The sequence below is a fragment of the Lacerta agilis genome, chromosome 1 (assembly GCF_009819535.1).
Source record: "Lacerta agilis isolate rLacAgi1 chromosome 1, rLacAgi1.pri, whole genome shotgun sequence".
In the NCBI taxonomy this organism is placed as follows: Eukaryota; Metazoa; Chordata; class Lepidosauria; order Squamata; family Lacertidae; genus Lacerta; species Lacerta agilis.
The window spans coordinates 125,476,322-125,489,364 of NC_046312.1; the positions used below are offsets into that span (position 1 = coordinate 125,476,322).

General features: G+C 47.7%; 1 protein-coding gene across 1 annotated transcript; it reads right to left on the minus strand.

The window, feature by feature from the left end:
- Positions 1 to 503: 503 nt before the first annotated feature.
- Positions 504 to 2,144, minus strand: LOC117048689 (transmembrane protein 11, mitochondrial-like). The gene is given in 4 exon segments (XM_033152886.1): positions 504 to 604; positions 607 to 700; positions 1,750 to 1,830; positions 1,833 to 2,144. Coding segments are annotated over 4 exon segments (588 nt in total).
- Between the last annotated feature and the right edge of the window lie 10,899 nt (positions 2,145 to 13,043).

Here is a 13,043-nt window from a genome sequence, read left to right on the forward strand (position 1 = left end):
GAACCACCCTTTACAAGCCAGGGAAGACGAGACCAGCTGAAGTCTGTTCCGTGTCCACCATAGGTCTATTCCAACAGGGTTTCCCTCCTGAATGCTTTCCAAAAAGAATACGCGTGCGCACACATACACACAATTATCATCTAAATTGTATGCACTCCTCCTGCAAAATAGCAGTTTCCAGGTGTTTCCATGCATTTCACCCCGAAAGCAGGTATGTTTGCTTTTTGCACAAATTTTTAACTTAAAATACGCCTCTTTGGGCACATTTTTGGGACCAAACTAGCAGATAGCTTCCGGGTCATGTGGCCAGGATGACTAAACCGCTTCTGGCAAAGCCAGAGCAGCGCACGGAAACACCGTTTACCTTCCCGCTGGAGCGGTACCTATTTATCTACTTGCACTTTGACGTGCTTTCGAACGGCTAGGTTGGCAGGAGATGGGACCGAACAGCAGGAGCTCACCCTGTGGTTGGTCTTTGCGGTTTTCTCCTTCCTCTGCCGCAATCATCCGACGTGAAGTACAACAGGGCAGTGAGTGCTATTGTGCAGGTCGTCCTCCCTCACCAGAACCACGGGAGTGGAGGAGGCGAGTGTGTGCAGGGGCAGCGAGAGACTTTATAGGCATTATACTCCAATTGGTACTTGCAGCAGGGGTCGAATTGCCAAGAGATGTCATAGAGCAGACATAGGCAAACTCGGCCCTCCAAATGTTTTGGGACTACAACTCCCATCATCCTTAGGTAACAGGACCAGTGGTCAGGGATGATGGGAATTGTAGTCCCAGAACATCTGGAGGGCCAAGTTTGGCTATGCTTGCCATAGAGCAGAGGTCAGCAACCTTTTTCAGCAGGGGGCCTGTCCACCGTCCCTCAGACCATGTGGGGGGGGCGGACTATATTTCTTTTTGGAGGGGGAATGAATCATAGAATCATAGAGTTGGAAGAGACCACAAGGGCCATCCAGACCAACCCCCTGCCAAGCAGGAAACACCATCAAAGCATTCCTGACAGATGGCTGTCAAGCCTCTGCTTAAAGACCTCCAAAGAAGGAGACTCCACCACACTCCTTGGCAGCAAATCCCACTGTCGAACAGCTCTTACTGTCAGGAAGTTCTTCCTAATGTTTAGGTGGAATCTTCTTTCTTGTAGTTTGAATCCATTGCTCCGTGTCCGCTTCTCTGGAGCAGCAGAAAACAACCTTTCTCCCTCCTCTACATGACATCCTTTTTATATATTTGAACATGGCTATCATATCACCCCTTAACCTTCTCTTCTCCAGGCTAAACATACCCAGCTCCCTAAGCCGTTCCTCATAAGGCATCGTTTCCAGGCCTTTGACCATTTTGGTTACCCTCTTCTGGACACGTTCCAGCTTGTCAGTATCCTTCTTGAACTGTGGTGCCCAGAACTGGACACAGTACTCCAGTTGAGGTCTGACCAGAGCAGAATATAGTGGTACTATTACTTCCCTTGATCTAGATGCTATACTCCTATTGATGCAGCCCAGAATTGCATTGGCTTTTTTAGCTGCTGCATCACACGGTTGACTCATGTCAAGTTTATGGTCTACCAAGACTCCTAGATCCTTTTCACATGTACTGCTCTCACAAATAACCCAGAGATGCATTTTAAATAAAAGGACACATTCTACTCGTGTAAAAACACACTGATTCCTGGACTGTCCACGGGCTGGATTTAGAAGGCGATTGGGCCGCATCCGGCCCCCGGGCCTTAGGTTGCCTACCCCTGGCATAGAGGGTGCAGCAGGCTATGCTGAGGACGCCAGCAGGCAAAGAGATGTAATGGGAGTAATCGACTGGAACAGCCGGGGGGGGGGGTTGAAGAGGCAAGCTCTGCCGGCTAGCATGGCCGTCTTGTGCAGCCAGTTCCCAACAGTGATCCAGCAGGCAGCCTCTTCCCCAATACGCATGGGCTCAATCACAATGTATTTGTACTGAGCCTCCAAGGCCTGCTCCAGCTTGCGCTCAAACAGCTCCAGAGCATTCTTGCCCTGGTAGATTTTGCGAACGACGTAACAGTCCATGGCAGAAATGGTGACCTTCTCCCTCCCGCTGGAGCTGCCGGGCCCATGAGCCTCCTTCCCTGTGCCGCCATCTTGGAGAGATTCGCTTCGGAAAATATACATATAAGTAGTTTAAAACTGCTTTTAATATTGTGTTTTCATGTTGGAACCCACCCAGGGACCTTAGGGCAGGTAAAATAATAATTATATGGGGGCTGCATTTCCTGCTGGAGGGATGTCATCACAAACCAGAGGCAGCCTCACCCTGATAACAAGCCCCATTAATTTCAATGGCAAAAAAAGAAGTCTCTGTGGGGCTTTAATGACAGGAACACGCTTAATTTCTTCTGTAAAGCAACAAGGACTCTTGAAATGAGCTTAGCGTACCTAAGAAAGGGAATCCCGGAGCCTCAATAATGAGAAGGCCCTTCTCTAGGCTTGCCTTTCCTACTTGTCATAGGAGAGATGATAACAGGAGTCCTCCTTAATCCCCTGGCTTCCTTTGAAGACATTACAGAGTTGCTCCTCACTCCTGAATTAACCAGCTCAAGACCCACTTGCAGAGGGAGTGGATAGCAACACAGCCCCCATTGCCTGAGTGTTGGAGTAACCTGCTCCAACAATTCCAGAAGGTCGTGAGATTTGAGGTATAGAAGATAGGAGGTTCAGGGCTGTAGAAGCAAAGGCGGCCGAAGCAGCAGAAGGTGGCCGAAAATAAAGAGACTGCAGTCAAACTTGTAGTGCACTCAATGGTTGTGAGTGAGCTCTCCTTCCCTCTAACGGAGACAGGGGCTATTTATTGTGAATTTGTACAGCAACGTAAGCATAAAAGCAACCAATAATAATTAAGCATAAAGCGCCCTTCCAGGCGGGAAACAGCTCCAGGGACTGTTAGTAAAGGGGTCTTCCTGGCACGCTTTTCCTGGAGCGGAGGGAACTCAACTCCAGCTCCGTGATCCCAGCCGGATCTTCTTTCTTTCCTCCGCGCGCGGCAGCACAAGATCGGCAAGAGAGCGGCTGCGCGCGCGGGAGGCGTCGGAGCGTATTCCCACACCTGAGCTTTAGTTTTATAAGAAACCTGGAAGGAAACACTAGTAAAAAAATCAGACAGATATCCTGGCCCAGTCGTCAGTTACTTGGAGGTGACTCCTAATTAAAAACGTGGCATATGGTTAACCTTTCTCCAGCAATTCCCCCACCGCCTACCGCAATAAAAACGACCCTGATATCATAAAGCATTACGGCTTCATTTTCAGCCCCAGCACAAAGTGGCCGTAGAGATGTAAAACCTAAGATAGTGAAACAATTTCCATCAGCGACTCTCCCTTTATCTCTTGGTTTTATTATAGCTCAAAGTACTGGTGCAAGGGAGGAAAATGGACTTGTTAGCAAATTATATGTTCGGTCTCAGTACAGATCCCGTATTGCACATCTTTAATGTCCGTAACTAGCTGTAATGGACCTGACTGGTGCAGGGCTATCAGGGTCATAGCAGATGCTGTATAATGGGCAAGAAAAAATGAACTGGGAACATCAAAGTGCAAACTCCACTCTGTCATGGATCTCACTTGGTGACCTTGGTTCAGTCCCTACCTCCCAGCCAAACCTGCAGCACCAGGTTGTTGGGACAAAATCAGAGCGATGGGGCGATAACCCCATGTCCTCTCTGCCCTGAGCTCCTTGTGATAAGATCAGAAACCATTCCAGTGATCATGGATATCCCCTGTGGTAGCTCCTGATCTGAAAAGAGGCCTCTAAGAAGTACCTGCCTCTGTCAGTGGCATAGAGTGGGTCTGTGAGGGGAGAGATTTCAGGCTTGTGCCATCTGATTTTGTGTTTTAGCAAAACCCTGAGATCCACCAGCTACAGCCAAGCGTAAAGGACAGAATTACGAAGCAACGCGTTTCTGCCGCGCACGGGGATTTATTTCTCTGTTACACTGTGTTAACAAAAATCCATTCCCGGTTACCTCTGCCTTTCTTCATCTCAGCAGCCCTACTGAGGTAGAGACTAAGTTATTGTTGCTGTTGTTAAAGATCTGGGAGTGAGAAACATAGCTGTCAAGTTTCGGATTTGAAAATAAGGGATCAGCAGTCTCTCCTATCCCGGGGACAGTCACATGCCAGTGGTGGGCGGAGCCAGAAGCAAAAGTGGGCGGCACTGGTGTGAAAAAGTGGGCGGAGCAGCAATGTAAACTCCAAGCGGGCTCGGGCTCGGAGCGGAACAAATAGGAAGGCAGCCAGCAAAGAGGAGGGCAGCCATGTGCTCCGCGCAATGGAGCCCCATCGCCTTCTTGTCTGATCCCATCAAAACAGGACAGGAAGCAGCAGCTGCTCAAAGGCAGCCAGGCTCCGCCCGCCAGCTAACCTTATTGGCCGGCTGAGGGGCTCGGCGGCAACGGATAGGGGCTGATGCAGGGGGAGGAATACACCCCCCGTAAGCACGGGAAACGGCTCCCACTTGCTTTGAGAGCTGAGGCTTTTCTCTCCAAGTAGGTGAGGTCTTCCCACCCAGTCCCTGGCCAGCAGGGGAGGAGCTGCTTCCATTAAAAACGGGAAATTTAAGGGAAATAAAATATAAGGGAGAGCAGCGGGAAACTGCTTGAAATAAGGGAGAATCCCGGGGAAAACGGGATACTTGACAGCACTGGTGAGAAATCCTTGCCAATCTACTGCAAATCACCCAGGGACCTATCAGTAGATCCAGATCTACCCTTTCCACACTCCTGGCATGAAGCATCAAGCTTGCTACGCTATGTCCTGTGAATGCACTACAGCGGTAGCTCAGTTTTCGAACAGCTTAGTTCCCAGACAACTCGGAATCCGAACGCTGCAAACCCGGAAGTAGGTGTTCCGGTTTTTGAACTTTGCCCCGGAAGCCGAACGTGTTCCTGAGCTTCCGTTTTCACTGTTGCGCAGCTCATTTCAGTCCCCCCCCCCCCAGGTCGTAATAAAGGCTATTTTCATCCCGTTTGTATTCATGAGCAGCTAATTTAAGCCCCCCTCCCCCGGCTTCGTAATTAAAGCCTTCTGTTTCTGATTGCAGTGTTCTGAGGTGATATTTGGTGCTTTCGTTTTTGCTATTTTTTGCGTTTTTGTTTTTGTGTCTTTTTCATTTTTGTGACTTGGCTTGCTTTTCATTTTATGATTGATTGATTGATTGATTGATTGATTGTGTGACTGCGGAAATGGATAAAAGCCCCCCATCCAAACAATGACTATCATCAGTGCAGGTATGAAAAAAAATAATTTTAATTTTTACCATCTACAATACAATCTTATTTATTTTTCAGTACAGAACACTGATTATTGCTTTCAATTTATGGCTCAATTGTCTCGTTAGATAGTAAATTTCATGTTAAATTGCTCTTTAGGGGGTTGTTTTTAAAAGTCTGGAACGGATTAATCCGTTTTGCATCACTTTCTATGGGAAAGCGCACCTTGGTTTTGGAATGCTTTGGTTTTGGAACAAACTTCCGGAACCGATTAAGTTTGAGAACCAAGGTAACACTGTATTTGCATTGAAATTAACCCCCACCACCACCACCGCCCAATAGTCATCAACTCCAGAGGAAAAGTATTCTTCAGGAGCACAGCAGGGAAGGAAAGGGTTACCTGTCCTTTCATACTACAGTGGTACCTTGGTTTAAGAACATCTTAGTTTATGAAGAACTTGGATTAAGAACACTGCTAACCCGGAAGTAGGTGTTTTGGTTTGTGAACTTTGCTTGGAAGCAGAACACGTTCCGCTTCCTGTTGAGTGTAAATTGAGTCCCCCGCTGCTATGGGAAAGCACGCCTTGGTTTAAGAACGCTTTGGATTAAGAATGGACTTCCGGAACGGATTAAGTCCGTAAACCAAGGTACCACTGTATTCGTTTCAGGATTGCATGAATATTGTTTGTTACTGGGTACTGGTGCTATACTGCCTTCTCCACTTTTTCTGTATGCTTGGTGGTTCTTAAATTCTTACTGCAAAAGCAACCCTCAAAATGCCCCCGGAAAGTTCTGCAGTTCACAGAGAAGTTGTTTCCTTGAAGGAAGGAAATATTAACAATGCTGGGGCAGACAACTTGAACTTTGCATGATGACCACCGAAGCTTCTGATCTGGAGTCACTTTTTCCTTGGAGATAACTTTTCTATTAAAAAATAAATAAAAATACAGACAAAATATTGGTAGCTATTGGGTTAGATTCATCCCAAGGCATATTCCAGCAACTCCAAAATGAGAAGAACATTCTGACTCAGTTAGTTGCATTTGCTCAGGTCCAATAAAAAGACGCAAAAGAAGTGTCGCTAGTTTCCCCAAAACAAACCAGTACTGTACAAGGCATGAGATTATGCAACTGGAGATGTTTCCAGGGCAAATGTTAAAGTACATAGGCATAGATGAGCAAATGCACCAGTCCTCAGCCTTTTGGCTTGGTGGGCACATCTGGAAATTTAAGATATTGCATTGTAAAAAAGTATGCAGTGAGCACTACCACAAAATTGTTTCCATGACAGCTAGTTGCTCTGGGGGTGCTGCTAGAACAATGGCTATCCCAACTGCCACAGGGAAAGTCCAAGCACATTTACGGACTTAATTCAAAACTGTATGTCACAGGCTCAGGTTAGACAACAGCGATACGGGTCACACACCTTCAAGAGCAACCAAAGTAGGTCTCTTCTACCAGCTTCGGGGCTCTCAGAGTTTGCCACAATTATTCTTTTTTTCTTATCTAGGCAACATAAAGGTAAAAGGTAAAAGGTAAAGGACCCCTGGGCGGTTAAGTCCAGTCAAAGGCAACTATGTGGTTGAGGCACTCATCTCGCTTTCAGACTTCCCAGGTCATTTTAATGTATTTTTAATCTTTGTTGGAAGCCGCCCAGAGTGGCAGGGTACAAATAAATTATTATTATCATTATTATTATTATTATTATTTGGCCAGCATGACTAAACTGCTTCTGGTGCAACGGAACACCGTGACAGAAACCAGAGCGCATGGAAACACTGTTTACCTTCCTGCCACAGCGGTACCTATTTATCTACTTGCACTGGTGTGCTTTCGAACTGCTAGGTTGGCAGGAGCTGGGACAGAGCAACGGGAGCTCACCCCGTTGCGGGGATTCGAACCGCCAACCTTCTGATCGGCAAGCCCAAGAGGCTCAGCTACCCGATACATCCAAATCAAAGACACGACAGACACTTCTAACATTAGTAGTTGCATTTCAACGAAAAGAGGTGACAATCAAGACGTGTTTTTGAATGTTTTCAAACGAGCACATGTATGTTGAGGGCAGAGGCCGCAGCCCAAATCCTGTGTGCTCACCATCTCTATGCTGCTGCTCCTTGTTCTACCTGTTGGGCTGGTCTCATTTGTTAGGTAGGATAAGGCATTGTCCTTGAGGCAGCAGACTTCATAGTTGGGTCACGGAATATCTTTATAGCTTTGAGTCGCGGAATATCTTGAGCTGCCTCTTCACCTTGCCTTCTTCACTGCTTCCAAACTTCACTGCCTTTCCCCTCTCTCATTGTGACACCTCCTGTGGCAAGTGCTGTTATTGGATGCAGCTAGACAGTGGCGGAGGAAGGCTCCGCGCTACCTGGGGCGGCGAAAAAACACACCCCGGGGGCGGGGCGTCGGTACGTCACATTGTGACGTCACGCTCGCCGGGCCGCCACCGCTTCCACAGTCCCCTTTTAAGCCGCAGAGGGAAAAGGCGGCTCGTGGGGCTGCTGAGCACTATCGCCGGCTCCCCACCGATTGCGCACGGCAGCCCCACGAGCCGCCTTTTCCCTCTACAGCTCAAAAGGGAGCTGCGGAAGAGGCAGTCCGACGATGGAGTGCGCCTGCACAAAATGTCACGCAGGCGCACTCCGTCATCGGGCCGTGCGTTGCTGCTCCCGGGGTGACGGAGGGAGCGGCGGCACGTGGGAGTGGTGGGAGGGGCCACCGCTTGTCACCCCCACGTGCCGCCGTTCGTTCCGTCGCCCCGGGAGCAGCAGCACCGCACACACCGTGCGCTGCTGCTCCCAGGGCGATGGAGCGAGCGGCGGCGCGTGGGGGTGGCAAGCGGCGGCCCCTCCTGCCACTCCCCATGCACCACCGGTCACCCCGGGAGAAGCAGCGCTGCACAGACGGGGTGCTCGCTCGGCCGTGTGCTGCTGCTCCCGGGGTGACGGAGGGAGCGGCGGATAATGGGAGTGGCGGGAGGGGCCGCCACTTGTCACCCCCACCCTCCCCTGTCACCCAGGGCGTACCGCCCCTACCGCCCTCCCCAGCGACGCCCCTGCAGCTAGAGCCAGTTTCCTTTAGCCCCCCCCCCCCGTCTCTCCAGGCACAGGGAGCTCTAACACCCATGCTGTGTTCCTTGAACAAATTTTGTACTCCATTCCCCTGGTCTCTACAAAAGCTATGAAATGCATTTGCATAATAACTAAAAGAGCAGCATTATTTTTTTTAAATAAGAAATGTTTCAAAGCGTGTTAGGGCAGGGATGTGCAGTCCTAACTCGTAATATTGGGCATTTTGAATCGGGAACTATATATGAGACTTTTCTCCAACTGCCTTTGTTGTTTGTTGGAACACATTTTGTGTGTGTGATGTGTGTCTGTGTGTGTGTGTGTGTGTGTGTGTGTGTGATGTGTGCTTGAAAGTGCTTTGATGGCTCACTTGGGTGTGAGATTCCCTCCTGCCAGCTTTCTCAAACCAAGAGATTTTGTGCTGTCCTTATCATCCAGCACATAAACATCACATTGTGGGGACTGTAAACACAGGAAAAGTTCAAGACAGAAATGAATTCAGGATGGTGCTGTTTTTGCCAGGAAATTTTTGTTACTAACAGGATATAGTCTTATAAATCTTTAGGCACGTGCATATTAAAACAATTTTAAAATGTCACTGGGCAAATTGGGAACTTAAAACTCAGGGTGCAAGGCCATACAGCGCCAGATAAGGCAATGCTAAATCCACTGGAAACAAAACAAGTATGAGTTCAGAAGATAAATGTTTGGCTTGTGGGCTCAAAGTATGCTGTGTTAACGGGCCGTGTTGAATTATTATTGCTTTAAAAACTATGCATTTATCTGGGGAAAGGTTTATAAGACTGCAGAGAAAAGGAGAGGAGGAGATAGAGGTCACTCAGGATGAAGATTTTTTTTCTTTTTTTAAAAAAAATTATTATTAATTTTTATTATTTAGATCACCAACAACTCAGACAAAAACAGTGAATTCCCCCCAGGCAGCCGATACATTGGATATACATGAACAATGAAACATATTCGACTCAGCGCCTTACTTACAAAGAAATTATTGGGGGAAGGGGTTGGCATCTGGTCCGTGTGTATTCTAATATGTAATGTAAAATGGTGTTATTTTCTTTAATCCCATATAAAATTTAATAAAATTTATTTTTAAAAAGAAGCAATAACTGTTATTGTTATTACTGTATATCAGATTGTACTGCCTGCATATTCCTTCCCATCCTACAACTGCCTGCCAGATCTCAGCAGGGAAGAAGACAGAAAAACAACAGGAAGGTTTGGACATAAGTCTTATCTTAAATCAATACTAGGGGGCTCACAGTGGGGTCTTTTGTGACTACAATGCTTTCTGGGGCAGGCTGTTGCTGTAGGTTCCCCCCCTCCAAGCAGCTGCTGATCTTGCAACCCAGCAGAGGACAGGAAAAGTGCTGCTCCCTCAATACAGAGGGAGGAAAGGAAGAAGTAGAACTTCAGCCAAATATCTCAGAGTGCAGAGTAATGTCAGTGTCAATTCAAAAGGTTTTTCAGTCCAGGCTTGAGGGGTTGTGGCTTGTTTGACTTGCCCCCAGGGGAGCTGCTGCTCCATTTCTGACTCCCCAGTAGGTAGTTTTGGAATGCGATGCAATTTTTGCAGCTGTGACGTTCCTACAGGACTCAAATCCCAGAGAAGCAAGGAGGGCTTTTGCATTAAAGGTAAAGGGACCCCTGACCATTAGGTCCAGTCGTGTCCGACTCTGGGGTTGCAGCGCTCATCTCGCTTTACTGTCCGAGGGAGCTGGCGTACAGTTTCCGGGTCATGTGGCCAGCATGACTAAGCCGCTTCCGGCAAACCAGAGCAGCGCACGGAAACGCCGTTTACCTTCCCGCCGGAGTGGTACCTATTTATCTACTTGCACTTTGATGTGCTTTCGAACTGCTAGGTTGGCAGGAACAGGGACCGAGCAATGGGAGCTCACCCGTCGCAGGGATTCACCAACCTTCTGATCGGCAAGTCCTAGGCTCTGTGGTTTAACCCACAGCGCCACCCATGGATGTGCATGCCTTGGAGGCAGAACGGAGTTCACACATCTCTCCCAGGAATGCTGTTTTTCTACTGCTGCATCAGTTACAGGCAGACAGAAAGCTCAACCCATTCACTCCCTTGCATATGCACAGACCCTTGGAAGACATTTGTCTTTGATCAACCAATCACTGCTTAAAATGCTTGGATATCTACTATGAGCCATACAGAACTCCTCCTCAGCCTGAGCATTTCAAGCTAAACTTGTCTTTGCAATGCAACTGGCCATTCTGGTTGGCCACGAATCCAAATGGGTGGATGCTGGCCATCTTAAGATTTAGTGTCAGGAAATAACGTAGTCCTGGACACAGCAGAGTTAACCGCAGGTTTTCTTGAAGCTTCTGGCTGTAGAGCATTAACTGGACAGCACAACTCAGGAACTCAGCAACTCACTTGGATAACTATATACAGTATTTATTGAAGCAACTAGTATCCATAAGTTACTATGTACAGACTTTACAAATAAAAGAAACAAATCATAAAATCTCTCCTCTCTGTCTCTCTCTCTCAACCTTCAGTACACCACTAACAACCAACCACAGCTCTCACACAGAGCTCATTCTTTAGGAACTCATTGACCAATCACAGGTCTGAAGAGAGAGGGTCTGAAGAGAGAGCTAAGGGTCTGAAGAGAGAGCAGATCTTGGCTTTCTGCGAACTGGTAATTGCTACAGAGGTGATAAGCTGACTTTCTGCACGTAGGCACTTTGAAATCTCTAACAGGCCAACTCGTCCCTCTCCTTTTTCATATAATTCATGCATTGACTACACCAGATGATCATGAGCTTAGGGTGGTTTCGGGCAGTCACTATTTTGTGGGAGGATTCAATCACACTCCAGAACTTTAGGCTTGCTCAATTACAATGGATGAAAGCACTTGGATGGCCTACAGCAACAAATCCACTTTTAAAAAAATGAAATGAAATGAAATTTTTGCTGTTTAAGAAAGTGATGAGGAAATGGGGGGGGGACAAATGAATAACAGAAAGACCTGCAAACACCCCACAAGCAAATCAAAATGAACAATCATTGTCATGCAGCCATCCCATAAACAAATCGCAATGACTGCTCAGTAAAAACCAGACATAGTCAAACCACTGGGAAAGCAGATCAGAATGGATGGAGAAAGGGGGGGGGGGGAGACAAAGAAAAAAAGAAAGAGCCAGGAATAGCACCACGAATGCATATCCTCCTTTGTCCTCTCACATCTTACTTCCAGACTACCTGTTTTATTCCTAATTCATCACAATTAGTTTGCACAACTTGGCTGTTTATTGTGCAACCGTTCTGATTTGTTTGCAGGGAGGTTATACAATGTCATGTCAATCCGCTGTTAGCTCACGCTTTCCTGACTGCAGAAATTTGTGGCTGTCTTTTTAAAAATATAACAACAACACCAACAATAGGTTTGTTGCACAACAGCACCAAAACTACTTCAGATGCGCAACCCAAATTTGCTTTTAATTGAATCCCACCTTAAAAATCGGAACTTAATAGCTCAGGGGTGCCCAACCTTTTTTCAAAGAGGGCCAGAGTTGATGAAGTGAACATGCATGAGGACCAACCAAAGTTGTTGAGCTTTTTTTTACGATTTTATCCCAAAGTTGTTGAGTTTTTAGGATTGAACTTGTTCAGCTTTTTTAGGATTTGAGCCCAATAAATAAACTGCCACAGGGGGCCAAATTAGGCCCCCAAAACAGACTTGGGACATGCCTGTAATAGCTGAACAATTCCCCATATATTGGTGGGGGCGGCAATATTGGGAGGGGGGGAAGAGATTTCCCAGTCACCTGCAAGGTAAAACAGAACCAAGAGACTCGGGTTCCCACTCAAATGCTTCGAGGGAAGACAACATTTAGCCTTGCTAAAAGGGTGCGTCGGGTGGAGGCCCCAAGATGGGAAGAAGATACCACTGGGTGGAAGCTGGAAGGAGAAGTAGAGATGCTCCACAGAAGCTTTGAACAACCATTATACCCGGGCTTCACATGCCTGCAGATTTGACAATAATACGGTTTTTGCAGTACAGCTGCACTCTGTCTGCCCACCCAGCTCCCCACTGAACCGCCTGCACGTTCCCCCTTTCCGAAATCTCCCACAGATGCAGCTTTCGGCTTTCCAGGATCTGACACAGAAGCATCCCCTGTGAAGTTCCTTCCTGGCGGCCGGGGGTGGGGGGGTGGGGGGGCGGGGGGGCGGGCGGCGTTGCTCCCTCTAATCCACTGCTGCAGGCAAACGCCACAGCCGGGTGCCCTCTGTTTCCAGGGCATTGCAAAGTGCTCTCCCCTGCTTCTGAAGTTAATTCATCTATGTCTCCATGAAAACAAGCTCAAGCTAAAGAGGCTCCTTTCATCCACTCATTATCCCTTTACCGTAATAACCTCAAACAGGGAGACTTCAAAGTGCCCCGGCCAAGTTTGATTCTAATTTGATACCAGATTGGAGGCAAGGCAAAAACCAGAGCGGAGAATGCCAGGGGGGGGTGCCTTCTTCTCCCACCTCAGAGAGGGGCTTCAGTCATCTGTTCATTGCAAGACACAGTCTGGTGTTTTCTTCCTGATTTGTTGGTTCCTTCTCATACAAGCCCCCCCCCTCCTGCCTGGTCCTACGCAAAAACAACAAAGGTTGATCCCCCCCCTCCATCACTCCATCTTGGTCTAGTGACAATCCTCCTGCCAGCAGGCCCCGTTTCCAACTATTCCTCCAAGAATCTCTGCAGA